This window comes from Peromyscus maniculatus, chromosome 1 (genome assembly GCF_049852395.1).
Source record: "Peromyscus maniculatus bairdii isolate BWxNUB_F1_BW_parent chromosome 1, HU_Pman_BW_mat_3.1, whole genome shotgun sequence".
Lineage (NCBI taxonomy): Eukaryota > Metazoa > Chordata > Mammalia > Rodentia > Cricetidae > Peromyscus > Peromyscus maniculatus.
Window position 1 is genome coordinate 29,614,883 of NC_134852.1, and position 26,289 is coordinate 29,641,171.

Sequence of the window (26,289 nt, forward strand, 5' to 3'; positions counted from 1 at the left end):
GTGGTGGCTGCAGTGTCTCTCTGCAGCGGACTAGAGACCGAAGTCGGAGCAGTACTACACTGCGCCTGCGCACACCCGGCTCCCACCCTGCAGGCGCCCCGCGCTAGTAATGTAACGGCAGGCAGGGTACAGGTTGCAGGCGCGGCCCCCACTGGTTAGCCTTCCTCCTACAGATCCACACCCTTTCGAAACATGGGGGAGCCACCACCCAACGCCGACCCCTCATCCCAAAGCCGGAAGACTTCTCAAAGCTCAGAGAGGGGACGCAGTCGAGAGTCCTCGCAGCCTCTCTTGCCCGTCTCAGAGGACGGGGTTCGCCGAACTCTGGACGATGTGCTGCGCAAACCTCCGCAGCGGGGCAGTCGGGGTAGCCGGAGCAGTCAGGGCAGTCAGGACCTGCAGGCGACTACCCTGCCTCACTGGCCGCAGAGGACCAGCTTGACCTCAGATAACCAAGGCGAGGAAGACATGGAGTATAACCGGTCCATGAGCTTAGGCTACCCACCAGGCTTTCCAATGGAGTTCTCGCCACAGTCCTACCTGGATGAGAACAGAATGATGCAGCAGTTCCCTCAGGGACAGGGCCTCTTAGAACAACTGGAGACCTACCCGGATCCGGGCGCCAGCATCCTGGGCCAGTTCAACATGTACCCGCGAGAGGACCAGTTAATGGGCCAGGCCGTGCAGCACGGGCCATACCTGAGGGACGACCCCACTCTGCACTCAGGGCCCTCTGACCTGGGCTTCATGCCCTTCGTCGGAGAGGTGCCCGACCCTGAGCCCCGCGAGCTGGCAGTGCAGAACGCCAAGGCCTACCTGCTGCAGACCAGCGTGAACTGCAGCCTCAGCCTGTGAGAGGAGGTTGGGGGTGGAGAAGGTGGGCCGCAGGCTGGGAAGGGCCCTTAGCCAAGGCTGCCGTGGGTGTGGGGTCTCTGTGGACATCATCTAACCTGGCAGAGAACTGAGGGAGGAGTAGCAACAGGTGCCGTCTCCGTGCCAGCACACCCCACCCTAACATCTAGTCCCAAGGGTTCACAGATCTGCAGCAGACTGAACCAGAGAGGTCGGGTTGCTTATCTAAAATCACACAGCACAGGAAGTGGTAGAGCCAGCATCGTAGAGCAAGGCTTCTGGCTCCCAGGGCCCTGTTCTTGTCTACTAGCTTCCCTGTCTGAGGAGGGTGGTTGTCAGTCACTGAGCTGCGGTCATGGTCCCCTCCCTCTTCCATTAGGTGTGCTGTAGAGAATGAAGTACGAATGCTGAACGTGGCAGAGTCAATGGGAAGGGCTTAGGAGGTGACGCGGGGAGGGACCTGGGGGTAGCAGCTTGCACATAACAAGAGGAAGAGTGGTCCAGACATAGGGCACAGCCAGGCCGTGGAAGGGCGCTGCTGTGTCCGGACCACGGTGGGGGAGGGGGAGTAAGAGGATGAGACAGGGCTGCCTAAAGCATGTGGCCGATCCCACCCCGCCTGTGCTGAGAACCTGCTGTGGCTCCCTGCTGACTGGAAGAGGACACTCAGGAGGTGTGGCTCCCCACCCTGCCTACAGTGGATACGCAATTTCCACTCACCACTTACTCTCTACCTCAGGCTCCAGATCCACTCAAAACTAACTTGCATGTGTTTCCTCAACCCACGTTTCCAGTCTCGAGAGCTCCAAGGTTTCTTCCTGAAATGCCCTGGCCAGTCTCACTTCTTTTTCCAAGGTTTCATCTCTCTCTCTCTCTCTCTCTCTCTCTCTCTCTCTCTCTCTCTCTCTCTCTCTGCGTGTGCGTGTGTGTGTGTGTGTTTGCACATGTGAACACATTGCCTGTGAAGGACAGAAGAGGGCATTGCATACTCTGGCACTGGAGTTAGGCAGTTGTGGACTTCCTGACGTAGGTGTTGGCAACCAAAGTCTTGGTTCTCTGCAAGAGCAGTGTGTACTCTTAACCACAGAGCTGTCTTTCCAGCCTTTTCAAGATGTTTAAAATATTAATTTAGGTAGCCGGGCGGTGGTGGCGCACGCCTTTAATCCCAGCACTCAGGAGGCAGAGGCAGGCAGATCTCTGAGTTCGAGGACAGCCTGGTCTACAGAGTGAGTTCCAGGAAAGGTGCAAAGCTACACAGAGAAACCCTGTCTCGAAAAACATATATATATATAATTTAGGGGCCTGGAGAAATGGCTCAGAGGTTGAGAACACTGGCTCCTCTTCCAGAGGTCCTGAGTTCAATTCCCAGAAACCACATGGTGGCTCACAACCCTCTGTAATGAGATCTGGCGCCCTCTTCTGGCCTGCAGGCAGAACACTATAAACAATAAATAAATAAATCTTGAACATTTGTTACTTTTGTAGAGGAGTCAGGTTCAGTTTCCAGCACCCAGAAATCCCAGCAACTTCTGACCCCTGTAAGCATCAGGCATGCATATGGTATAAATACAGACAGGCAAAAACAGTTGTACACATAAAAATACAATAAAATCTAAATTAAAAAATTACTATGTATGTGTGCGTGAGTGAGTGAGAGAGAGAGAGGGAGGGAGAGGGAGAGATGGTTGTTGCAAGTATTCAATAATGCTCCCAAATGCTCAGTGTGGTGCTTGGACTGATGGGTGGAAACCATCATGGGACTGTTATTACTCTGGCTTCTCCATTCTTAATCTTCCTTACCCCGTTCTGGCTACACTAAAACTCCATCTTTTTCCAGTATACCAGGCACACCCCCACCCCAGGATCTTCCTGCAACCCCAGGCATTGTCTGTGAACCTAAACAATTTTGCTTATTCTATTTGAATCCTTTTCCTTTTCATGCCTTATTGCATTGGCTATGAGCACTTAAACAATATTAAATAGAAGTCATGAAGCCAGACTTCTTGTTTAGGGCCAGCTTGGGCTACATAGTGAGACCCTGCTACAGAGAAGGATGGAAGGGAGGTCTTAGCACCCCATCTTGGCTATATGTAGTCATTTGCGTCTATCATCAGAATGTCAATTCCACCTGGGCAGGGACATTTTCTGTTTCCTCCTATGTCCCTAGCAGTAGACAAAGGGACAGGCCCCAAATAGGCTCAGTGCACTGAGCGAGCGATATCCCCCATCTCCCCCTCCTCCTGGGAGGCAGGTATGAGCACCTGGTGAACCTGCTGACCAAGATCCTGAACCAGCGGCCCGAGGACCCCTTGTCCATCCTGGAGACTCTGAACCGCAACACGCAGTGGGAATGGTTCCACCCCAAGCTGGACACGCTGCGGGACGATCCTGAGATGCAGCCCACCTACGAGATGGCCGAGAAGCAAAAGGCCCTGTTCGGCAGGGGTGGAGGAGAAGGCGAACAGGAAATGGAAGAGGAGGTGGTGAGTGAGCTGGTGTGGAGAGGTGGGGGGGCGGGGGAGAGTGGGGGGGGGGACGGGGGACGGACTGGCCTACGCCACGCCACAGTCGGCTGAGGGTGCAAACAGAAGTGACTGGCAATACAGTGTCTGCCGTGCCTGGGGAGGGGTCCACCCGAAGCAGTGTCTGGGACACCACACAAGGTTTAGGAGCAAGGGACAGGCACTGGCTCTGCCTTCTCGAAACCGCCCCCTGGCTGTCACGTGAGGGAGCCCGGTCTCCCATCTCATGAGAATGATTCACCATCGCCCCCTCCACAAACATTTCCTATCATCTCTGAGTCTCTCAACTCAGAATCCATTCCTTCCTCTCCCCCTGCCTCAGTTGCCTATTTATAAGTTAAGGCCTGCTAAGAACTTTTCCCCCTATGACCCAAGAATATTCTACCCTCCTCAGAGTATTTAAGGCCACAGTCCTTTGTTCCAGAACTGAGTGATGCAGTCTGGGGGAGGGACTGGGAACATGGCTCAGTGGGTAGTGTTTGCCCAACAGGTACAAAGCCCTGGGCCCCTCCCCAGTGCTGCGTAAACTGGGTTGGGTAGCACACACCTGTAACATTACCTCTTGGGAGGTGGAACAGAAATTCAGGGTCATCCTTAGCCACATGGTGAGTTCCAGGTCAACCAGCCTGGGATACATGAAACCCTGTTTTCTTGTTTTGGGCGGTGGTGGCACATGCCTTTAATCCCAGCGCTCGGGAGGCAGAGGCAGGTGGAGCTCTGTGAGTTCGAGGCCAGCCTGGGCTACAAAGCGAGTCCCAGGAAAGGTACAAAGCTACACAGAGAAACCCTGTCTCGAAAAACAAAATAAATAAATTAATTAATTAAAAATTAAAAATTAAAAAAGGTAGAAATGCCCAGGAGAGCTGAGGTAAGAGGGTTATGAGTTGAAGCTAATGTGGCCAACTCAGAGGGGTTTCTGGCCTTCCAGGACTCAGAGTGAGCTAGTATCCTAATTATAATGATGATGAGTCAGTGGGTAAACGTGTTTGCCACCAAGCATGACAACCTATATGTTCCCCAGGACCCACCCATGTGCTGGCAGAAGAGCATATTTCCACAAGTTGTCCTCTGATTTGCACACAAACAAGAAACTATATTTTTAAAGGTATAACCAGGGGCTGGAGAGATGGCTTAGCAGTTAAGAGCATTGGCTGCTCTTCCAAAAGGACCTGTATTTGTTTTCCATCTCTACATGGCAGCTCACAGTCATCTGGTCAACCAGTCTAGGCTACATGAGACCCTGTTTTTAAGAAAAAAAAATGGATGGGAAAGTTCCAGGGGATCTGGTGCCCTCTTCTGACCTCCTAGAGCATCAGGCACACACATGGTATACAGATATACATGTAGGCAAAACACTCATACACATAAAAAAAAAATTAAATCTTATAAATAAGAAAAGATTATGTTTTGAAGGCTATCCCTTAGCTGTCCTTCCCCACTTCGCTCCAGATCCCAGGAGGCCCTGCCTCAATAGAACATTCCTGGGGGCTGGGTGGTGGTGGCGCACACCTTTAGTCCCAGCACTCCAGAGGCAGAGGCAGGCAGATCTCTGTGAGTTCGAGGCCAGCCTGGTCTACAGACTGAGTTCCAGGAAAGGCTCCAAAGCAACACAGAGAAACCCTGTCTCGAAAAAAACAATGACCAAAAACCATCCCTGGGGGAGGTTCTACACACACCTTGGTTCACTGCTCCCTCCGAGTCCCACCCTGTGTGAACTTCATGCCTTGATGGGCTCTGGAAGGCTGAGACCCAGCTCCTTAGAACTGGGGACAGTTGTTTTCTTTATTTCTTTTTTTATTTTTGCAGGGTTGGGAGGTCAGGTTTTGACAAAGGGTCTGATATATCCCTGGCTTTGAACTTGCTAGGTAGTTAAGGATGGCACTGGATACCTGATCCTCCTGCCTCTACCTCCTGAGGGCTGGGATGACAGTCATGAGCTTCCAGGGTTTATTCGGTCCTTCTCATGCATAGTAGGCTGTTGTGGAATGTCCCTTTTCACTGTGTGAAGATATGTCACTGTGACTGGTTTCATAAAAAGCTAAATGGCCAATAACCAGGCAGGATTTTCAGGGCAGAGAGAATACTGGGAAGAAGAAGGGCAGAGTCACGGGGAGACATGGAGGAATCATGACATGTAGGAGATGAGGTAACAAGCCACGTGGGAGCACATAAATTAATAGAGATGGGTTAATTTAAGTTCTAAGAGCTAGCTAGGAACAGGCCTAAGCTATCAGCTGAGCTTTCATAATTAATAAGAAGTCTCCGTGTCATGATAGCTATGTCCCCAGTCCCAGAGTTCCTTTGTTTTTTGTTTTTTTTGTTTTTGTTTTTTTGTTTTTTTTTGGTTTTTTTGGTTTTTTGAGACAGAGTTTCTCTGTGTAGCTTTGGAGCCTGTCCTGGATCTCACTCTGTAGACTAGGCTGGCCTTGATCGAACTCACAGGGATCTGCCTGCCTCTGCCTCCCAAGTGCTGAGATTAAAGGCGTGCGCTGCCGCCACCATCTGGCAGTCCCAGAGTTCTGAATTCAACGTCTAGAGAGAAAAACTGTAGGCATCCGTGGCCTGTGCTTGTGCTTGTTTTTGGGAAGAGACGGAGCCACATCTGGGCTGGGGTAGGGCTCCTCTTTTTCTCATTGTGTCTCTTGCTAGCTGTAATTCCCAAGGACTTTGATGGGATGGTCCATCCTCCACTGCCTGGAATTGTCACCTACATTACTTCACACCACAGGAACTCCTGTCTGTTTTCTATGTGGCCCTGGCTGTGCTGGAACTCACTCTGTAGACCAGGCTGGCCTTGAACTCAGAGAACCATCTATCTCTGCCTCCCCAGTGCTGGGATTAAAGGAGTGCATTACCACTGACCAGCTACGAGATCTCATCTTAAATCTTCCCCTCTAAAATCCAATCTGAGGGTATAACTGGGTGGTAGAGCTTCTGCCTAGAATCCCCCAGTGAGGGGCTGGGGTGTGGCTCAGTGGTAGAGCCCCTGCCTAGAATCCCCCAGTGAGGGGCTGGGGTGTGGCTCAGTGGTAGAGCCTCTGCCTAGAATCCCCCAGTGAGGGCCTGGGGTGTGGCTCAGTGGTAGAGCCCCTGCCTAGAGTCCCCCAGTGAGGGGCTGGGGTGTGGCTCAGTGGTAGAGCCCCTGCCTAGAATCCCCCAGTGAGGGCTGGGGGTGTGGCTCAGTGGTAGAGCCCCTGCCTAGAATCCCCGGTGAGGGGCTGGGGTGTGGCTCAGTGGTAGAGCCCCTGCCTAGAATCCCCCAGTGAGGGGCTGGGGATGTGGCTCAGTGGTAGAGCCCCTGCCTAGAATCCCCCAGTGAGGGGCTGGGGGCGTGGTTTAGGGGAAGAAAGATTGTTCACTATTCAAAAGGCTCTGGGTTTGATGTCTAGCACTGAAAAAAAATATAGGGACATAGCGCAGTGGTAGAGTGCTTATCGAGGATGCATGCAGGCCTGGGTTCAACGCCCAGCACCACATTGACTGGTTGTGGTAGGACACGCCTGTAATCCAAGCACTTAGGACGTGGAGCCAGTAAGTTAGAAGTTCAAGCCCACTCTTGGCTACATGGGTGAGTTTAAGGGTAATGTAAGGTCCTTGTCTCACAACAAAACAGCATGGTCACAAATGGCAGCTGGGATTTTCCTAACAGTAGAAACAGGATGAGAGAAAGAAGAATCAAGATTTTGGTTTTTCCAGCAAGTCAAGGCTCATCACAGAGTAAGACATGTTCAGGTGGCCTCTGAGTGTCCGACCAACCAGTGCCGAAACCCAGACACACCAGAAAATGATCTCTGGGGACCATGTCGCTGGTTTTTCCCTCCATCCAACCACACCCAGCAGATTAGGGCCAATCTAATGTGGTGGCACATGCTTTTGATGGAAGCACTCATGAGGCAGAAACAGGTGGATCTCTGAGTTCAAGACCAGCCTGGTGTACATAGGCAATTTAAGACTAGCAAGACATGTTCCATGTTCTCCCTGTCTCAAAAAACAAAAAACAAAGCAAAAAAAAAAGGAGTTGACTCTGTCATTTGGAGTGCTTGTCCACACTTGATTCCACAACAGTGGCCAGAAGGGCTGGCCATACCGACCTCCTTTGGCTGTAGTGTGGCACGACACCATTTGCTCGTGGATCCAGGGTTCTAAAAAATGCCATGTGCATCCGGGCGGCGGCGGCGGCGGCGGCGGCGGCGGCGCACGACTTTAATCCCCCCACTCAGGAGGTAGATGCAGGTGGACCTCTGAGTTCAAGGCCAGCCAGGGCTACAAAGAAAATTCCTGGACAGCCAGGGCTTCAGAGAAACCCTGTCTCAAAAAAAAAAAAAAAAAAAAAAAAAAAAAAAAAAAAAAAAAAAGAGTAGGGGCTGGAGAGATGGCTCAGTGGTTAAGAGCACTGGCTGCTCTTCCAGAAAACCTGTGTTCGATTTCCAGCACCCACATGGCAGATCACAGTCATCTGTAACTCCAGTTCTGGGGGACCTGATGCCCTCTTCTGGCCTCCTAGGGTACCAAGCACATACATAGCACACAGACATGCATGGCACGAAAGGCCCATTCACACAAAATGTATTTTAAAAAGATGATGTGCTCACTGGAACACATCCAAACACCCTTGCCAGCTAGACTAGGAGAGCTGACTAATGAATCCAGGAACCTGTCTCTGCCTCCCCAGTGGGGCTGCAAGCCTGTGCCGCCACACCTGACTGTTTACAGGGTTCTAAGGATCGAACTGGGTCCTCAAGCTTGCAAAGCAAACGCTTTACAGCCTGAGCCATCTCGTGAGGCTACTGTCAGTGACATCGAGGCAAACACACTGTAACATCCTGGACTGAGGGAGGTTTCCACACAGTGGTGCACGCCTGTAATCCCAGGACTCAGGAGGCCGAGGCAGGATGTAGAGTTGAGTTTGAGGCTACATGAACATCACATGGAGATCCTGGCATATTAATAACTGTGGTTTTCAGCGTGGACTACAGAGTGAGTTCCAGGACAGACAGGGCTACACAGGGAAACCCTGTCTTGAAAACAAACCTGGCTTGCATTGTTTTCAAAGATGTTTTTTCTTTTTGTTTATGCATCTGTGCCTGTGTGTAACATGCCCACATGTGTGCAGGTGACCTTGGAGGCCAGAAGGGATCTGATCCCATGGACATGGAGTTACAGGCGTTTGTGAGCAGCCCAATGTGAGTGCTGGGAATCAAACTCCAGTGTCTGAAAGAGCAGCCAGTGCTCTTAACCGCTGAGCCATCTCTCCAGCCCCACCAACGAATGCTCCACTCTCAAATTTAGCTAGGTCTTCCAAATTAAAAAAAAAAAAAAGGCAATTCAATTTCAGACTAAAATATTCTATGGATGACCTGGACTTAACAGATATATACGGAATATGGAACCTTCTCCAAAGTCAGTCACATCAAAGGACACAAGTCGTTTCAATACAAAAAGAGAGCAAGCGAGCAAGAGAGAGAGAATTCCTACAATATCATAATGTAATAAAATTAGAAATCAACAAGAGAAACTACAAAAATATCTGGAGTCTTAACACACGTTTGGATGAACAGTGGGTCATCCAAGAAGTCAAAAAGGAAATGAAAAAAAAAAATCCCCAGAGGCAAATGAAAATGCAATCACATCCTGTCTGAAGCCCTGGGGTGCAGCCAAGGCTCTAAAGAGGAGAGCTAATAGCGATAAGTGAAAGAAAGTGTGTGAAAGAAGCCGAGGGACATCGAATAAATAACCTAATGATGTGTACAAGGATCTCGAAACGCACGTGGCTGATCCCAAACGTGGCCGATCCCAAACAGCGATGGCACTGAGGGAGAGGAGGGAAGAAATGAATGAAATTGAGAATGAAAGAACACCACACAAACCCAGCCAAACAAAGAATCGGTCATTTGAAAAGCAAGATACACAAGTCCTTAGCTAATCTGACAAAATAAAGAGGGAGAAGACAAAAATTAATAAAAATTAGAGATCAAAAGGGTGTCCTTGCAACTGACCCCAGTGAAATACAGAACATGGCTGGAAATTTCCATGAAGACTTAACTCTGAAAAGCTAGGTAAGCCAGAAGAAATGGAAATTTTTTTTTTTATGTGCATTGGTGTTTGGCCTGCTTGTATGTCTGTGTGAGGGTGTCAGACCCCCTAGAACTGGAGTTACAGACGGTTGTGAGCTGCCATGTGGATGCTGTGAATTGAACCTGGGTCCTCTGGAAGAGCAGCCAGTGCTCTTAACTGCTGAGCCATCTCTGCAGCCCCAGGAAGGATTTCTAAATGCATATCATCTACTAAAATTAAGCCCTGAAGATGCTTGCATGTGTGCATGTGAGTGTGTCTGTGTGTGTGTGCAATCTTAAGCAGACTTGTTACAAGCAATGAGACTGAAGCTGTTAGTAAGACAAGAAAAACCCAGGACCAGGTGGGTTCACTGCTGACTTCTACCAAACCTCCAAGGAAAACCTCACACCAATTCTTCTTAACCTGTTTCATAAAATAGAAAGTGAAAGAACACTCTACAAAAAAAGAGAGAAAATTACAGACCTATTTCTCTGATGAACATAAAATATTCATTTATTTATTTATTTATTTATTTATTTATTTATTTATTTATTTATTTATTTAGGCTTTTCGAGACAGGGTTTCTCTGTGTAACAGTCCTGGCTGTCCTCACTCTGTAGACCAGGCTAGCCTTGAACTCACAGAGATCACCTGCCTCTGCCTCCCAAGTGCTGGGATTAAAGGCGTGCGCTGCCCCCACCTCCTGGCAATGTGAATCTTCTTAATAAAATGTTTGCAAACCAATTTCAGGAGCACACGAAGATCATACATTATGTCCAAGTGGGCTTCATCCCAGAGAGGCAAGGTCAGTCTGACTCGACACACATCCATCAATGAATGTGATCCCTCATAAACACTCTAGGGCAGAAACCACACATGGCTATTTTAGTCGGCTCTGAAAAGGCATTTGACAAAGTTCAACATGCTTTTGTGATAAAAGTTCTGGAGCTGTTAGGAACAGATGGAATAGACCTCAGAATAATAAAGGGCTTTACCCATCGACCCTACAGCCAACATTACATCAGATGGAGACAGACTGAGAGCATTTCCTCTAAAATCAGGATCATACCAGGATGGCCACTGTCCCTCTCATTCGGTGTGTTGCTTGCAGTCATGGCTGTAGCAATTAGCCAAGAGAAGGACATAAAGGACATAAAAATAGGAAGGGACAAAGTCAAACTCTCTTTTTGCAGATGACATGGTTCTTTAGAGGAGTCCCTATTGAGTTGACTAGAAAATTCTTGGACCTAATAAACACAGTAAAGTTTCAGGATACAAAATCAATAATAATAATTATAATAATAATAATAATAATAATAATAATAATAATAATAATAATAATAAAAAAAGCCAGGGCCTGGAGAGATGGCTCAGAGGTTAAGAGCATTGGCTGCTCTTCCAGAGGTCCTGAGTTCAATTCCCAGCAACTACATGGTGGCTCACAACCATCTATAATTCTTTCTGGTGTCCTCTTCTGGCATGTAGGCAGAACACTGTGTACATAATAAATAAATTTTAAAAAGCCAGATGGTGGTGGAGCATGCTTTTAATCACAGCACTCGGAGATAGAGGCAGGTAGATCTCTGTGAGTTTCAGGCCAGCCTGGTCTACAGAGTGAATTTCAGTACAGCCAGGGGCTACATAGAGAAACTCTGTCTCAAGAAATCAAAAACAAAACAAAACCAAAACCTCACAAACAATAGCTTCATTTATACTGACTACTCTCAGAACATTGTTAGAAATTAGAAAAATATTCCATTCAAGGGCTGGAGAGAGATGGCTCAGAGGTTAAGAGCACTGACTGCTGCTCTTCCAGAGGTCCTGAGTTCAATTCTCAGCAACCACATGGTGACTCACAACCATCTATAATGAGATCTGGTGCCCTCTTCTGGCCTGCAGTCATACATGCTGTATACATAATAAATAAATAAATAAATAAATAAATAAATAAATAAATAAATAAATAAATAAATAAATAAACTTTTTTTAAAAATTCCATTCAAAATGATCCCCCCCCAATTAAGTATTTAGGAATACATTTAAATAAAGACATGAAAGATCTCTACAACCAAGATAGCAAGATATTTGAAAGAGGGAATCACAGAAAATACTAGATGACAGAACATTCCATGTTCCTGGGTAGGCATTATTAATATTGTGAAAATGTCTGCGCTACTAAAATTATTATACAAAATTAATACAATCCCTATGACAATCCCATGTAAAACTTCACAGATTTAGAAAAAAAAAAAACCAACATAATTCTTGTGAGGTTGGGTGTGGTGGCTCATGCCTTTAATCCCAGTACTCAGGAAGCAGAAACAAGTGAATCCCTGAGTTTGAGGCCAGCCTGACCTACAGAGCAAGTTCCAGGACAGCTAGTGAAACCCTGTCTCAAAAATAAATAAATAAATAAATAAATAAATAAATAAATAAATAAATAAAAATAATGTGGAAGCACAAAATACCAAGGAGTGAGAATCCTGCCAGAGATGTTACAATACTAAACCTGAGAGAGAGAGAGAGAGAGAGAGAGAGAGAGAGAGAGAGAAAGAGAGAGAGAGAGAGAATGCATGAAATGGGGTGGGTAGGGAGGAGGATCTGGGAAGAGCTGGAGTGGGGAGAAGAGAATATGACCAAAACATATTGTCTCGAAAATTATTAAGGACCAGCTTTAATAATCTTCTTCCCAGGGGCTCAGAAGAGAAGCTATGAACGGCGAGAATTATTTTCAGGAAAGGAATCTAAGACACTGAGCTCTTCTGTCCATGTACTACATTCCTCTGGGATAAAATCCTATCTACATGGCTTCAGTTCTGCTCTCATGCCTAGCTCCTTTCTTGCCTGATTTCTCCTTACATTAATCTGCTGTCCCCTCTAAGTTCTATCTTAATTCTCTCATCTTAGTGCTGCCCCATCTAGGTTCTCTTCCATCTAGTTCTTTCCCATCTTAGCTCCTCTCCCATCTTCTTTCTCATCTTGTTCTTCCCCTTCTGGCTCTTCCTCATCTTCCATCTCCTTCCCCTAGTACTCTCTTCTAGCCCTTCAATCTAGTTCTTCCCCATCTCAATCCATTCCTCTCCAGTTCTTACCCATCTAGCTCTTCCGTTCTCTCTTCTCTTTTCCATCCAGTCCTTCTCTAAAAATAAAACTGCTTTTTTATCCCTTTGACCCTTATCTCTCCAAGCTATCTCTGCTCCTGCTGTTTCTGGCGAGTGTGCTCTGTCGCTAGGCAACTTGGCTAGGCAACTTCCATCACAGCTAGATGTACCTGTAAGGAGGAACCCTTTAGTTCTGAGTTAATTGTTTTTTTGGTTTTTGGGTTTTTTTTTTCCCCAGAGCTGAGGACCGAACCCAGGGCCTTGTGCTTGCTAGACAAGCGCTCTACCACTGAGCTAAATCCTCAACCCCGAGAGTTAATTGTTAAGGGTAGATCTAAAACTAGAGATAAGACTTTGGAAAGGAGAAAGTTAAGCTTAATTAGCACATCCATTAGGCCTTCTCAAACAGATAATCTGGATGCTTAAGTCTGTTCTTAGAGTACAGAGGTATCTCTGATAAGATCCTTTCCTCCATCCAAGGATGGACCTGGCCGGATGCTGCCAATGACTACAATTACAGGGAGGCTTGAACTGGGGTTCTGGCTGTGCATAGCTGTCAGCACAGAAGATTATCTAAATATTCCTTTAGTAGAGGGGAAACGAGGCCAATAAATTATGGGAAAGCTACAATAGCACACAAGAAACTCACAACAGGAAACAGCTGATAATCAAAAGCCAAATATCACCATGGCTCCTTGACCCTCAGCTTGACCTCTGGAAGGCCTTTGGCTTCTTCCAAGTATTAGCTTGTCATAATCAGCTGAAATCCTACTTCATATATATATATTGGTTTTTCGAGACAGGGTTTCTCTGTGTAGCTTTGCACCTTTTCCTGGAACTCACTCTGTAGACCAGGCTGGCCTTGAACTCACAGAGATCCACCTGCCTCTGCCTGCCAAGTGCTGGGATTAAAGGCGTGCGCCACCACTGCCCGGCCTACTTCATATATTTTTGTGGCTTGCAGCAATATTGTATAAAAAATTTCAATAAATCATACCGTAGTACTCTGGTGATAAAGACAGCCTGGTACTGGCATGAAAAGGCCAGTAAACCAATGGCGTGGAATCGAAGACCCAGAAATTGAACAGGAAAGGATGGATACTTAGTTTTTGACAACGGAGGCAAAAACAGACTTTGGAAAAAAAGACAGCCTAGTCAACAAACGGGGTTTCTGCCTCCAGAAGACTGAAGTTAGATCCACATTCACCTTGTACAAAAACCAACTCAAAAGGGATTGAATAATCTAAAACCTGAAACAAAAGCTGGGCAGTGGTGGCGCACGCCTTTATCCCTGCCCTCGGGAGGCAGAGGCAGGCGGATCTCTGTGAGTTTGAAGCCAGCCTGGTCTACAAAGTGAGTTCCAGGAAAGGCACAAAACTATACAGAGAAACCCTGACTCGAAAAACCAAACAAAATGGATGGACTTGGAATGTATAATATTGTGAGGCCACAATCTCAGAAACATAACTAACCCTGATGTTAGCCCTCCTATGTGGAACACAGCCATTATGTATGTAAAATGTATGAATGGATACAGTGTAACAGGAGGGCAAGAGAACAGGAAATGCTGGCTAGAGGGATGAGGAGAAACTGCAGGTAATGAACAGGGGTTGTGAAAGATGACATAACTACTTTTCTAGTTCTAAAATACTGTCGTGGGTTTTTGGTTTTGGCGGTAGATAATGCATAAAATATATTAGCTACTGAAAGCCTAATATTTAATGTGAAGCATCCATTTTGAATGCCAATTCTTTTTTTTTATTTTGAATGGCAATTCTTTTCTTTTCTTTTCTTTTTTTTTTTTTTTTTGCTTTTTCTTTTTCTTTTTTTTTTTTTCTTTTTCAAGACAGGGTTTCTCTGTGTAGCCCTGTCTGTCCTGGAACTCATTCTGTAGACCAGGCTGGCCTCGAACTCACAGAGATCCACCTGCCTCTGCCTCCCGAGTGCTAAGTTAAAGGCATGGGCCACCACCGCCTGGCTTTTGAATGCCAATCCTAATTGCATACACACACACACACACACACACACACACACACAAACACACACACACCCCGCACACATGAAAAACGCCTCATGAATCTGCAGGCAGAGACTCCAAAGATGGCCCGCAACCAGCCAGAGGTCTCAGCTGCATTGGCTCAGCTCAGGGCACCACTGGCTGTTTCGATATTGCTAGACAGGAGTGTGGAGCTTTGTGGCCCGTTTCCCCCACTGCTGAGCGAATGGCGGGCACTCTTCAGAGGAAGGCAAGAGCCCTGGTGGGTGACCCGCAGAGGGCACAAGCCACAGACACACATTTATTTCACTTCTTCCCGACAGCTGTTTCCACCCCACCCCCACCCCCAGGACTCATGTCAAGCTTTCCTTTTCCGGCCCCTCCCGCCCTCCATTCTCCATCCCGCCTTCACGAACCAAGAACACAGTGGAAAAGGAGGCAATGTGTTGCGTTTTAAGTAACAGACACCATGATTCACAGTGGCTTTGTTTTTTAGACAGTCTTGATACGTATCCCTGGCTGGTTGGATCTCGTTCTGTGGACCAGGCTGGCCTCGAACTCACAGAGATCCATCGGCCCTCTGCCTTCCAAGTGCGGGGTCTAAAGGCATGCGCCACCGTGCTTGGCAATAGTGGCTTTTTCGTCCAGTAGAACAAGAAAGAAGACCCGGGTAGTAGCGCAATCCAGCGGTGCGCCCGAGGGACAGTTCCACCTTTCACGCCATTACTATTAGGGTATAGGGTATGGCCACCCACGCATGCATTACCTGTGGGTACCCAAAGGGCTACTGTGGCTTCAGGCTTTCCATCCTTCATTTCGGTCAGAACAAAGAGAAAAGGATTTTCTCCCGGTGTGGTTTTATTTATTTGTTTGTTTGTTTGTTTCCCTTTGCATCAAGGGACACCCTCCCTGGGGACATTCCCCAAACTGGGGGCTTTAGCCCAAGTTTCTTAACTCTGGAGGAGTCGGTCTGCGGGGCTGGCTGGGGTCTTACTGCTGAGGCTGCTGACCCGAGTACCATCCCCGCGACCCCGGCGGTGGCAGGAGAATCAGGCTCCGAAGCCTCCAGCCTTCCATCCTCTCTCCCATCCCCGTGCAGACGGACAGCCCGGTGCCCAACATCATGGAGATGGCCTTCTACTTCGAGCAGGCGGGCGTGGGGCTGAGCTCGGACGAAAGTTTCCGAATCTTCATGGCCCTGAGGCAGCTGGTGGAGCAGCAACCCATCCACACGTGCCGCTTCTGGGGCAAGATCCTGGGTCTGAGCCGCAGCTACCTGGTGGCCGAGGTGGAGTTCCGCGAGGGCGAGGAGGAGGGCGAGGAGGAGGAGGTGGAGGAGCTGATCGAGGGAGGCGAGGTCCTGGAGGCGCACGGTGAGGAGGAGGGCGAGGAGGATGAGGAGAAGGTAGTGGATGTGGTGCCCAAGCCGCAGTGGAAGCCGCCGCCCGTCATCCCCAAGGAGGAGAGCCGCACCGGCGCCAACAAGTACCTGTACTTCGTGTGCAACGAGCCGGGCCGCCCGTGGACGCGCCTGCCGCACGTGACGCCCGCGCAGATCGTGAGCGCGCGCAAGATCAAGAAGTTCTTCACGGGCTTCCTGGACACGCCGGTCGTCAGCTACCCTCCCTTCCCCGGCAACGAGGCCAACTACCTGCGCGCACAAATTGCGCGCATCTCGGCCGCCACGCACATCAGCCCGCTGGGCTTCTACCAGTTCGGCGAGGAGGAGGGCGATGAGGAGGAGGAGGGCGGCGCCGGGCGCGACTCGTTCGAGGAGAACCCCGATTTTGAGGGCATCCCAGTGCTGGAGCTCGTGGACTCCATGGCCAACTGGGTACATCACACGCAGCACATCCTGCCTCAGGTGAGGACCGAGTGCCCCAACCAGGAACCACCCCAATCCAGCCCAGCATCTGTATGGTAAGAGCATGATGCTGGCGGTTGTCCAAACCTCCATCCATCCATCCATCCATCCATCCATCCATCCATCCATCCATCCATCCATCCATCCATCTAGTATTATACTCACCCACTCATCCATCTACCCAAACATCCAATCATGGATCAATCCATTCATTGGTCTATCCACCCATCCTTCTCCCTTGAATCCACCTATCTATCCCATCCAGTGATCTGTCCATTCATCCATTCATCTACTTACACATCAACCAACCCTTCACCCAGCTACCCTCCCTCCCAACCGCAGATCTGTTCACCTACCAGTCCATTCATCAGTGTATCTAACCACCCACATGTCTGTCAACCGTCTATCCATTCATACATCGCCCCCCCCCATTCATCTACCCAACTCTCTACCTATGCAGAATGTGTCTTTGCGATTTTTGAATGGGGACAGGTGGCGATGATGCTGATTGTGTCTGGTGCCTGCTGGGTCCTGACATCAGCCTTGGATTTTAGTCATTCCATGAAGATTGTTGGGAGCAAGGACTTTGTAACTACATTTTAATTTATTACATGTTAATTGTGTTTGTAGATGGCAGAGGACAGCTTTCTGGAGTCGGTCCTCTCCTTCCACCATGTGGGTCCTGGGAATTGAACCCATGATGTCAGACTTTTCCGTAGACACTTTTATCCACTAAACCATCTCACTGGCCCAGCTGGGAACATCTAATTAATTCACTAGTGAATTGATTCATTCAATCAACTGCTGAATGAGAGCGGTCCCAGAGCAGAAAGACCGAGGTCTCTTTTCTCCGCAATGTGTCCAGCACCCTGGTGCTCACTGGGGCCAGGACCAGTGTTCCAGGGGCCTGTCGGGCTCTCCCTCCGCTCTCTCCCACAGTAGGCTAAGCTTTGTCGGAGGGTGCCATCTGAGTTTGCCACTGCACCCCCCCCCCCAGGGCCGCTGTACGTGGGTGAACCCAATGCAGAAGACAGAGGAAGAGGAGGAGTTAGGGGAGGAAGAAGAGAAGGCGGACGAGGCCATGGAGGAGGTGGAGCAAGAGGTCGGTCCTCCTCTTCTGACTCCTCTCTCGGAAGATGCAGGTGAGTCCTTCTTTGGGGGCAGGTGCCGTGCTGGCCTGTGAGGGATTGGTGGGGTGGAAGGAAACATGGATGTCACCCACCTACAGAGCCTCGGTGCAGTGGTCATTGGGCCAGCCCTGGGAGCACAAGTCACCCCAGCATTAGGGAGGTAAAAGCCGGAGGCTCCTGAGGCATCCTCAGCAATGCATGGAGTTTGAGACCAGCCTGGCTGTGTGCTTATTTTATTTTATTTTTTTCCCCGGAGCTGAGGACCGAACTCAGGGCCTTGCGCTTGCTAGGCAAGCGCTCTACCACTGAGCTCAATCCCCAACCCCTGCTACCCTGTTTTAAAACAAACAAACAAGCAAGCAAACTGGGTCTGGGGGAATGTGTCCATCTTGTCACCAAGCCTCGTCTGGCACTTGACCATGACCAGAGTCTCTTCCCTGGTTTTCTCTCTTTCTGGGGGGCTGTCATGGGGTTGTTGTTTTGTTGTTGGCCTTTTTTTACTGTTTGGGGGGGCCAACCACCCAGCTCCCAAATAAATCACACACGGAGGTTTATTCTTAATTATAAATGCCCAGCCTTAGCTTGACTTGTTTCTAGCCAGCTTCTCTTAAATTATCCCATCTTCCTTTTGCCTCTGGGCTTTTCCTGTTCTCTTACTTCTGTAAATCGTACTCTTCCTCCATGGCTGGCTGTGTAGCTGGGTGGCTGGCCCCTGGAGTCCTCCTGGCTACTTCTTTTTTCCCAGATTTCTCCCTCTATATATTCTGTCTGCCTGCCAGCCCTGCCTATCCTTTCTCCTGCCTCGCTATTGGCTGTTCAGTTCTTTATTAGACCATCAGGTATTTTAGACAGCTTTACAGAGTTCAACAAATGCAACATAAACAAAAGTAACACACCTTAAAATATTCTCCAACAGCCATTTAAGGCAGGTCTCACTCTGTAGCCCAGGCTGGCCTTGAACTCTAAACAATCCTCTGGTCTCCTCAGTGCTGGGATTACTGGCGTGTGCCCCTACACCTAGCTGGGAGACAGTCTTTTGAGCCTGACCCAGGCTTGGGGAAGAGAGTTTAGCCTCGCCTAAGGGGGGCAGCCAAGTTGAATTTTGCATTCATGGCAGGAATTCCCAAGGCTGAGGCACTTGGAGGGAAGAGGAAGGAGTGGCCGGGAGGGCAGTCCAGGTCCTGAGCATGAGCCACAGCACCCTGGTTCAAAGCCATGTACCCTGCAAGAGAGTGCTTGTAGCTCCCTGCTGGAAGCATCGCTACCAGACCTCACTACCCCCCACCCCCCACCCGCGCCCCAGAAGGGAAGTGACATGAGTGTCCTTGTTTCCTTCACTGAAGCAGGGACAGGGGAAGTGGCTTCCTCGGGCCACATCAGGAGAGAGAGCGGCCAGAGCCAGGGCTCTCAGTGTGATTTGTACCTCCTGCCTGGTCCCCGCTATTCCGTCTCTTCACCCATGTGGTAAAGCGGGGCTTGGGGACCCCTGACCCCACTTCCCTTTTCCTTCTCACCACAGAAATCATGCACCTGGCGCCCTGGACCACCCGCATCTCCTGCAGCCTCAGCCCGCAGTACTCGGTGGCTGTCGTTCGCTCCAACCTCTGGCCAGGGGCCTACGCCTACGCCATTGGCAAGTACGGTTGAGCCTTGACCCAAGGGTCTGTCTACGGTACAGACGTCCTACCTTCCCGCCAGGCAGTGGTGGCGCACACCTTTGCTCCCAGCACTCGGGAGGCAGAGGCAGGTGGATCTCTGGGAGTTCCGGGCCAGCCTGGTCTATAGAGCGAGTTTCAGGACATCCAGGGCTACACAGAGAGATCCCACCTCAAAAAATATATATTGACAATCCGCAGCCACCTCCACTTCCATCCTTTTTACCTTTAAATTGTCCCTTTAAGTTCCTAAAGCAAGCTCACCAACCGCCCAGTCCGGCACAGCCTCCAGAGAGCCTGGCTGCGGTGCCAGATCTGTCCACCAGAGGGCAGAGCTTTCCTGCTCTGAACTCTGAATGTGCGCAGCATTGTTGCGTTCTGGGCTTAGAGTCCAGATGGAGATTCATGGAAACTTGATACTTCAACCATATTCTTGTGGATTATTATTTTTTTGCCCAGAGTCTGAGACTAGGATTTTTCCAACCCTCTTACTCCAGCCACACATTAGTTTTTAAAAATCCCTCTGAAAGTCAAATTGAGTTCCACTGGCCCCTACATGCTCATGCCCCTTTTTCTCCCTCCCCTCCCTCCCATCCACTCACCCATTCCTTCGTCATCAGTCCGTCCATCCATGCATCCATCAGTTCATTGACTCATCCATCTTGGTCTTTTTTTAGAGTGTTCTGGAAAAAGTTATGTATATTGTTTACGTGTGTGTGTGTGTGTGTGTGTGTGTGTGTGTGTGTGTTCATGTACACCATATTCATGCGGGTGCCTTTGGTGGCCAGTAGAGGGCACTGGGTGTCCAGGAACTGGAGTTACAGGTGGTTCTGAGTCTCCTGATGTAGGTGCAGGAAACCAGTAAACATTCTTAACAGCTGAGCCATCGCACCAACCCAAAAAGAGATTTTATTTTGTTTTATGTGGGATTTCTTTGAGACATGGTCTCACCATGTAGACAGACCTGGCTGATCTGGAACTCACTCTGTAGACCAGGCTGTCCTCGAACTCAGAGAGATCCACCTGCCTCTGACTCCTGAGGGTTGCATTAGAGGTGTGCATAATCACAAGTGCCTAAGAATCCTTTAATTGTTTTTTTTGTGCATGTGTGTGTGTGCATGTGTGTGTGTGTGTGCATGTGTGTGTGTGTGCATGTATGTGTGTGTGCATGTGTGTGTGTGTGCATGTGTGTGTGTGCATGTGTGTGTCACGCATGTTGAGGTGGAAGCCACAGGAAGGGGAGCTAACCTTCCACCCTATTGTGGCAGCCTGTCTGTCTTGTTTCTGTGCTGTGCTGCGTACTCCAGGCTAGCTCCCGAGCTTGCAGATAATGATTCCACGTCTCTGCACCCCATCCACAGTACAAGTGCTGAGGTAGACTTGTGCATCACCAAATCTGACCTCTTATGTGGGCTCCAGGATCAGACTCGGGTTGTCCGGCTTGTGCTGCTGTCTCTCTGGCCCCAAAAGAGCCTTACTGTTGTTGGCACAGGGTTTCATTAAGCTGCTCTGGCTGGACTTGAACTCCCAACCCTCCAACCTCCGCTTCTGGAGTCCTGGGGTTACAGGTGCATGTCATCATGTATGCCTGCAGGCCAGAAGAGGGCATCAGATCTCACTAGAGATGGTTGTGAACCACCATGTGGTTGCTGGGAATTGAACCCAGGTCCTCCAGAAGAAGCACCCAGTACTTTTGTTTTGTTTTTGTTTTTTTCAAGACAGGGTTTCTCTGTGTAGCTTTGGTGCCTGTCCTGGATCTTGCTCTGTAGCCCAGGCTGGCCTTGAACTCACAGAGATCCACCTGCCTCTGCCTCCCAAGTGCTGGGATTAAAGGCGTGCGCCACCACCGCCCGGGTTCTATTTTTCATTCTTTATTTCAGAATCTGGAATATATTTTCCAGTAAAATGAATCTCAGTTTGGATATGAAGTTTTCATTAGAAAGACTTGCTGGACTGGTGGTGCAGGTTCATGATTCCAATAACTCAGATGATCAGGAAACCAAGGCAGGAAGATGAACTATTCCAAGGCCAGCGTTGGCTGCAGAGGAACTTAAGGCCAGGCTGAGCAACCTAGAATGTATTTCAAGATTAAAAAAAAAAAAGAGAGCTGAGGCTACATACAGCTCAGTGGTATGGGGGCGTGGCTCAGTGGTAGAGCCCCTGCCTAGAATCCCCCAGTGAGGGGCTGGGGTGTGTCTCAGTGGTAGAGCCCCTGCCTAGAATCCCCCAATGAGGGGCTGGGGTGTGGCTCAGTGGTAGAGCCCCTGCCTAGAATCCCCCAGTGTGGGGCTGGGGTGTGGCTCAGTGGTAGAGCACCTGCCTAGAATCCCCCAGTGAAGGGCTGGGGGTGTGGCCCAGCAGCTAAGTGCTTTTCTGGCCGGTGGGAGACCCTGGCTTCAACCTCCAGTACCACTAGGGGAAATAACCTTAGCCAGGCTACTGTTATATATCTGTTATCCAACCACCAAAGAGGCCGAGGCAAGAGTTTCCAGCTGACGGCCAGTCTAGGATACATGGTGACACACTCCCATAAAGAGAGAAAAGAGGGAAAAGCAGACGCATGTACCCGAGCTGTTCCAGAATTCTGGAGGTTTTCCAATAACCAAATTAAGTATCAGTTTTATTTTTAAAATTGAAATTAACTAAAATTAAATCAAAGCCACTCCACCCCAAAACAGCAGAACACACATACTTCTCTAGTGTCCACGGAAACACTCCAAGACAGAGTGTGAACTGAATCTTCAAACAAGGCTCAGTAGATGTAAGGCGACTGCAATCATAGCAGATATGCCTTGTGACTCCCTGAGAATGAAATGAGAAATCCGTAAAGGGAGGGCGTGGGGGACCACATGAGACCAGGAACCAATAGACCCAGAGATGGTAAGTGATGGAAGAAGACATCAAAGGCTGAGGAGAAGGCTTAGTGGGTGAGGTACTTGCTGCCCAAGCCAGTGAGGGGCTGGGGTGTGGCTCAGTGGTAGAGCCCCTGCCTAGAATCCCCCAGTGAGGGGCTGGGGATCAATGGATCCCTGGAATTTACTAGTGAGGCAGCCTAGCAGAATTGATGAGCTCCAGACTTGGTGAAGAGACTCTGCCTCAAAATACAAATGAAGAGCTGAGCTTGGTGATGTCCCCGTTATTCTCCATACTTGGAAGGCAGAAGTAGGCAATCTGTACAAGTCTGAGGCCAGCCTTGTCTACATACACATGTTCCACACCAGCCAGAGCTAGATAGTGAGACCCTGTCTCAAAAGTTAAGAGCGTGTACTGCTCTTGCAGAAGACCTGAGATCAGTTCCTCAGCACCCATATTTGGCAGCTTCACAGCCACCTGCAACTCCAATGTGTTGTAGAAGATTATTTTAAGGCGTATGACTTTTGTTTATGTTGCATTTGTTTAACTCTGTGAAGCTGTGTTACTGTGCCTGTCTAAAACACCTGATGATCTAATAAAGGACTGAATGGCCAATAGCGAAGCAGGAGAAAGGATAGGCAGGGCTGGCAGACAGACAGAATATATAGAAGGAGAAATCAGGTAGGAAAGGAGAAAGAGGAAGGAGCCAGAAAGGAGGAGGACTCCAGGGGCCAGCCACCCAGCTACACAGCTAGCCACGGAGGAAGAGCAAGATTTACAGAAGTAAGAGAACAGGAAAAGCCCAGAGGCAAAAGGTAGACGGGATCATTTAAAGTTAAGGAAAGCTGGCAAGAAACAAGACAAGCTAAGGCCAGGAATTTATAATTAAGAATAAGCCTCCATGTGTAATTTATTTGGGAGCTGAGTGGCAGGCGCCCCAAAAGAGCAAAAACAACCAACAATCATCACCCAGGGATCTGATGCCCTCGTCTGGCCTCTGAAGGCACTGCATTCATGTGCACAAACCCACACAGACAGACAGACAGACAGACACACAGACACAGGCACGCACGCACGCACACACGCACACATTCATTCTCCAGTCCCCTTGCCACTTATTGGTGGCATGGCCACTTTAGATACAGAACAGGTGCTCAGTAAACCTTTGTGGGATGGACAGACTGACAGAGAGACCCTGTGCGTACCTTTCACCTGCCCACTGGTAACTCTTCAGTGACGCCATGCCACGCTTAGTCCCACCCTCCAAGAGAATGTCTCCCTGTTTCTCTAGGAAGTTTGAGAACCTCTACATTGGCTGGGGTCACAAATACAGCCCTGAGAACTTCAACCCATCCCTGCCAGCTCCGATTCAGCAGGAGTACCCCAGCGGCCCTGAGATCATGGAGATGAGTGACCCCACGGTGGAGGAGGAGCAGGCCCTGAAGGCTGCCCAGGAGCAGGCCCTGGCAGCCGCAGAGGAAGAGGAAGAGGACGAGGAGGAGGAGGAGGATGAAGACCTGGAGGACTGAGATCACCGAGCTCTTTCCCACAGCCTTTCCCTTATTGGTAGTTACAGATTGTATTTTTTCTGTTGCTTTGTTCCCTGCCCTTGCAGGACACGGGTAGGAAGGCACACAATGCTCCAAATAAAGCCCCCCCAGCACAGCCGCTAAGTTACATTCATTCATCATACTGGGTGGTTGACTCATTCATTCCTCTCCGTGTTTGCGTGTGCTTGTTTATTTCTTTATTTTTGGTTTCTCGAGACAGGGTTTCTCTGCGCAGCCCTGGCTGTCCTGAATCCGGCTGTGTAGACCAAGCTGTCTATAAACTCACAGAGATCCCCCTGCCTCTGCCTCCCCAGTGCTGGGATTGAAGGTGTGCGCCACCGCCACCTGGCTTGTTTGTTTGTTTTTAAAGGTTTGTTTTTTATTTATGTGTCTGTGAATGTGTGTGCAGAGGCCCTCAGAGGCCAGAAGAGGAGGGGTTCAGATACCATGTCTCTTCTGAGCCCCTCCCTGATGTGGGAGCTGGGAACTGAACTTGGGCCCACCAGCCCCATTTGGTTTTTTCTCAAAGTTTTGTTTATGGGGTGGTGGGAACTGGAGAGATGACTCAGTGGTTAAGAACATTGCCTACTCTTCCAGAAGACCTGAGTTCGAGTCCCAGCCCCCACATGGCGGTTCACAATCCGTCGGTTGAGTGCTTGCCCCTGTACAAATGGTGTCATACCAACCTGGAAGAGGTAGAGGCAGGGAAGACCTGGGGTGCATGGTTTTCTTCAGGTACAAAGTGAGGTGGAGGTCAGCCTGAGCTAGAGACCTTGTCTCACACAATAGTAAATAAATAAGTAAATAAGTTAATTATATAAATGGCAAAACAGAACCAGTTTTTCTTCTGTTGAAGTGATAAAAATATAAAATACCTTCACAAGGGGCAACTTAAGGGAGAAAACACTGTTTCAGCTTGCAATTCCAGGTCCCTCATAGCGGGGAGGTCAAGGCAGGAACATCCCTAGTCAAGAGTAGAGAGAAGGAATGCATGTATGCTTGCTTGGTTGTGCTCAGTCCTGTCTCAACTCTTACACAGTTCAGGCCCCCCTGCCTAGGGCATGGTGCCTCCCACAGTGGACTGGGTCTTCCCACATCAATTAGGACAGTTACCCACAGACATGCCTGCAGGCCAAGCCAAGGTAGATAGACAGTGTAAGTATTGCAGAAAGGTATCCTGGCAGTCAGGAGTCAAGGAGTACCATAGTCACTGTAAACACGGCAGCTTACAGCCCGGCTTCAGGGAAAGGTTTCCCCAATGCAAGTGTAACAACTCTGCTTCGGCAGGGGAGGATTTCCCCAGCTACGTTGTTACAGCTCTGCTCCTATCTAGCAAAGTTGTTACAACTCTGCCCTGCTAGGGACAAGTTTCCCCTAGCAAAAGTGTTACAGTTCTGCTTGCCATCTCAGGGAAAAGTGTCACAGCACACAACAAACCTCACTTGAGATTTATTGGGAAGGAAAAAATCCAGGATGGCTGAATCTGCCAGGAGGGTGAGAAGCAGCAGCAGGTACAGGGTTTATATAGGGTGGGGCGCTTTTCCAGGGATCTCAGGGATTGGTGGGATTCTGCAGCCTGACTCTGGAGCAAGCTCAGAGATTGGTGGGATTTCAAGCTCTGATCCTGGGGTTAAGTCAGGGCCCGGGGTGTTCTTTCTTCAGCGCGTTTATCCTGTAGACAGTCTCTCATCGAGACCGCCTTCCATTTGATTCTAGGTCGTGTCAAATCCACAAAGCTGACCATCATCACGAAAACAAAACCGCAAAAGGCGGGCAGAGTCAGATAGGTCACGGAGGGCTCCACAGGAGTCTCACAGCAGCAGGGGACCACATGAGGAGGGAAGGGCAGAGAAGTAAACCCTTGAGTCTAAAATGACACCAGGAAGCGGGTGCGGGGTCTCAGGCCTGAAATCCAAGCACTTATGGAGGCCAAAGGACTGGGTCAAGTTTGAGGACAGCCTGGGCTGCAAGTGTGGGACAAAACAAAGGTCACTGAGATGGCCCGGCGGGTCGGGTCATGGCACTTACTGCCAAGCACGAGGACCTGATTCCCAAGCCTAGGACCCACATGCTGGAAGGGGGTTTGACACTGTGCTTGTCCACACAAAAAATAGATAAAGGCAGTAATTTTTAAAAAGCATTTATTTATTTATTTATTTTATAGGCATTGGTATTTTGCCGACATGTATGTCTGTGTGAGGGTGTCGGGTCCCTTAGAACTGGTTACGGACAGGTGTGAGCTGCCGTGTGTGCGCTGGGAAACGAACCCAGGTCCTCTAGAAGAGCAGCCTTCACCTCTTAACCACGGAGTCATCTCCCCAGCCCCCCGTAATGTTTAAAAAATAATAATAATAATAATAATAATAATAATAAAGGCAAGAATCGCCTGGAGTCAGCTGTAACAACACGAGGACTCTGAAGAGTGCTCAAGGTTTCTCGGTTGCTAGGCAAACGCCTCCCAGGGCGCTGCTGTTGTTAGGGTCCAGGGCGTTCCTGTCGGCCACGCCCCGCAGCCAACCACTTGCCGGCGTCGGTCGCGGCGACCACGCCCACCCCGTAACCCCGCCCACAGCCCCCCGAACCGTTACCTCAGCAACTGTCCCCCGCTCCTCCCGCCTTCGGCTCCGGGTGCCAATCGTAGACGCGTCACCCGGACGACGACCCTACCCCTTCCGGCGCTAGGCCCGCAGCTTCCGGTCGGGGGTCCGGCGG

The 26,289-nt window shown here is 49.4% G+C and overlaps 1 protein-coding gene across 3 annotated transcripts; it reads left to right on the plus strand.

The window, feature by feature from the left end:
* Positions 1-22: 22 nt before the first annotated feature.
* Rsph6a (radial spoke head 6 homolog A) lies at positions 23-23,717 on the plus strand. Of its 3 annotated transcripts, none has more exons than XM_006993736.4 (6): positions 23-851; positions 3,104-3,335; positions 15,625-16,389; positions 17,387-17,531; positions 19,039-19,156; positions 23,319-23,717. In XM_006993736.4, exons 1-6 carry the CDS (start codon positions 193-195, stop codon positions 23,554-23,556), a joined length of 2,157 nt encoding a protein of 718 aa, XP_006993798.1. In that variant the 5' UTR covers positions 23-192; the 3' UTR covers positions 23,557-23,717. The 3 variants fall into 3 exon arrangements, with proteins under 3 accessions (XP_006993798.1, XP_015842715.1, XP_076428477.1); XM_076572362.1 differs by having other exon boundaries at positions 79-851; positions 23,323-23,577; XM_015987229.3 differs by lacking the exon at positions 19,039-19,156 and having other exon boundaries at positions 77-851.
* Positions 23,718-26,289: the final 2,572 nt, after the last annotated feature.

What these genes read in the sequence shown, in the direction of transcription:
- Rsph6a (XM_006993736.4), top strand. Translation starts at nt 193, where the DNA reads ATGGGGGAGCCACCACCCAACGCCGACCCCTCATCCCAAAGCCGGAAG. An exon ending in CGCAGCACATCCTGCCTCAG is followed by an intron (nt 16,390 to 17,386) that starts GTGAGGACCGAG and finishes CCCCCCCCCCAG; the next exon opens with GGCCGCTGTACGTGGGTGAA. An exon ending in TACGCCTACGCCATTGGCAA is followed by an intron (nt 19,157 to 23,318) that starts GTACGGTTGAGC and finishes CTGTTTCTCTAG; the next exon opens with GAAGTTTGAGAACCTCTACA.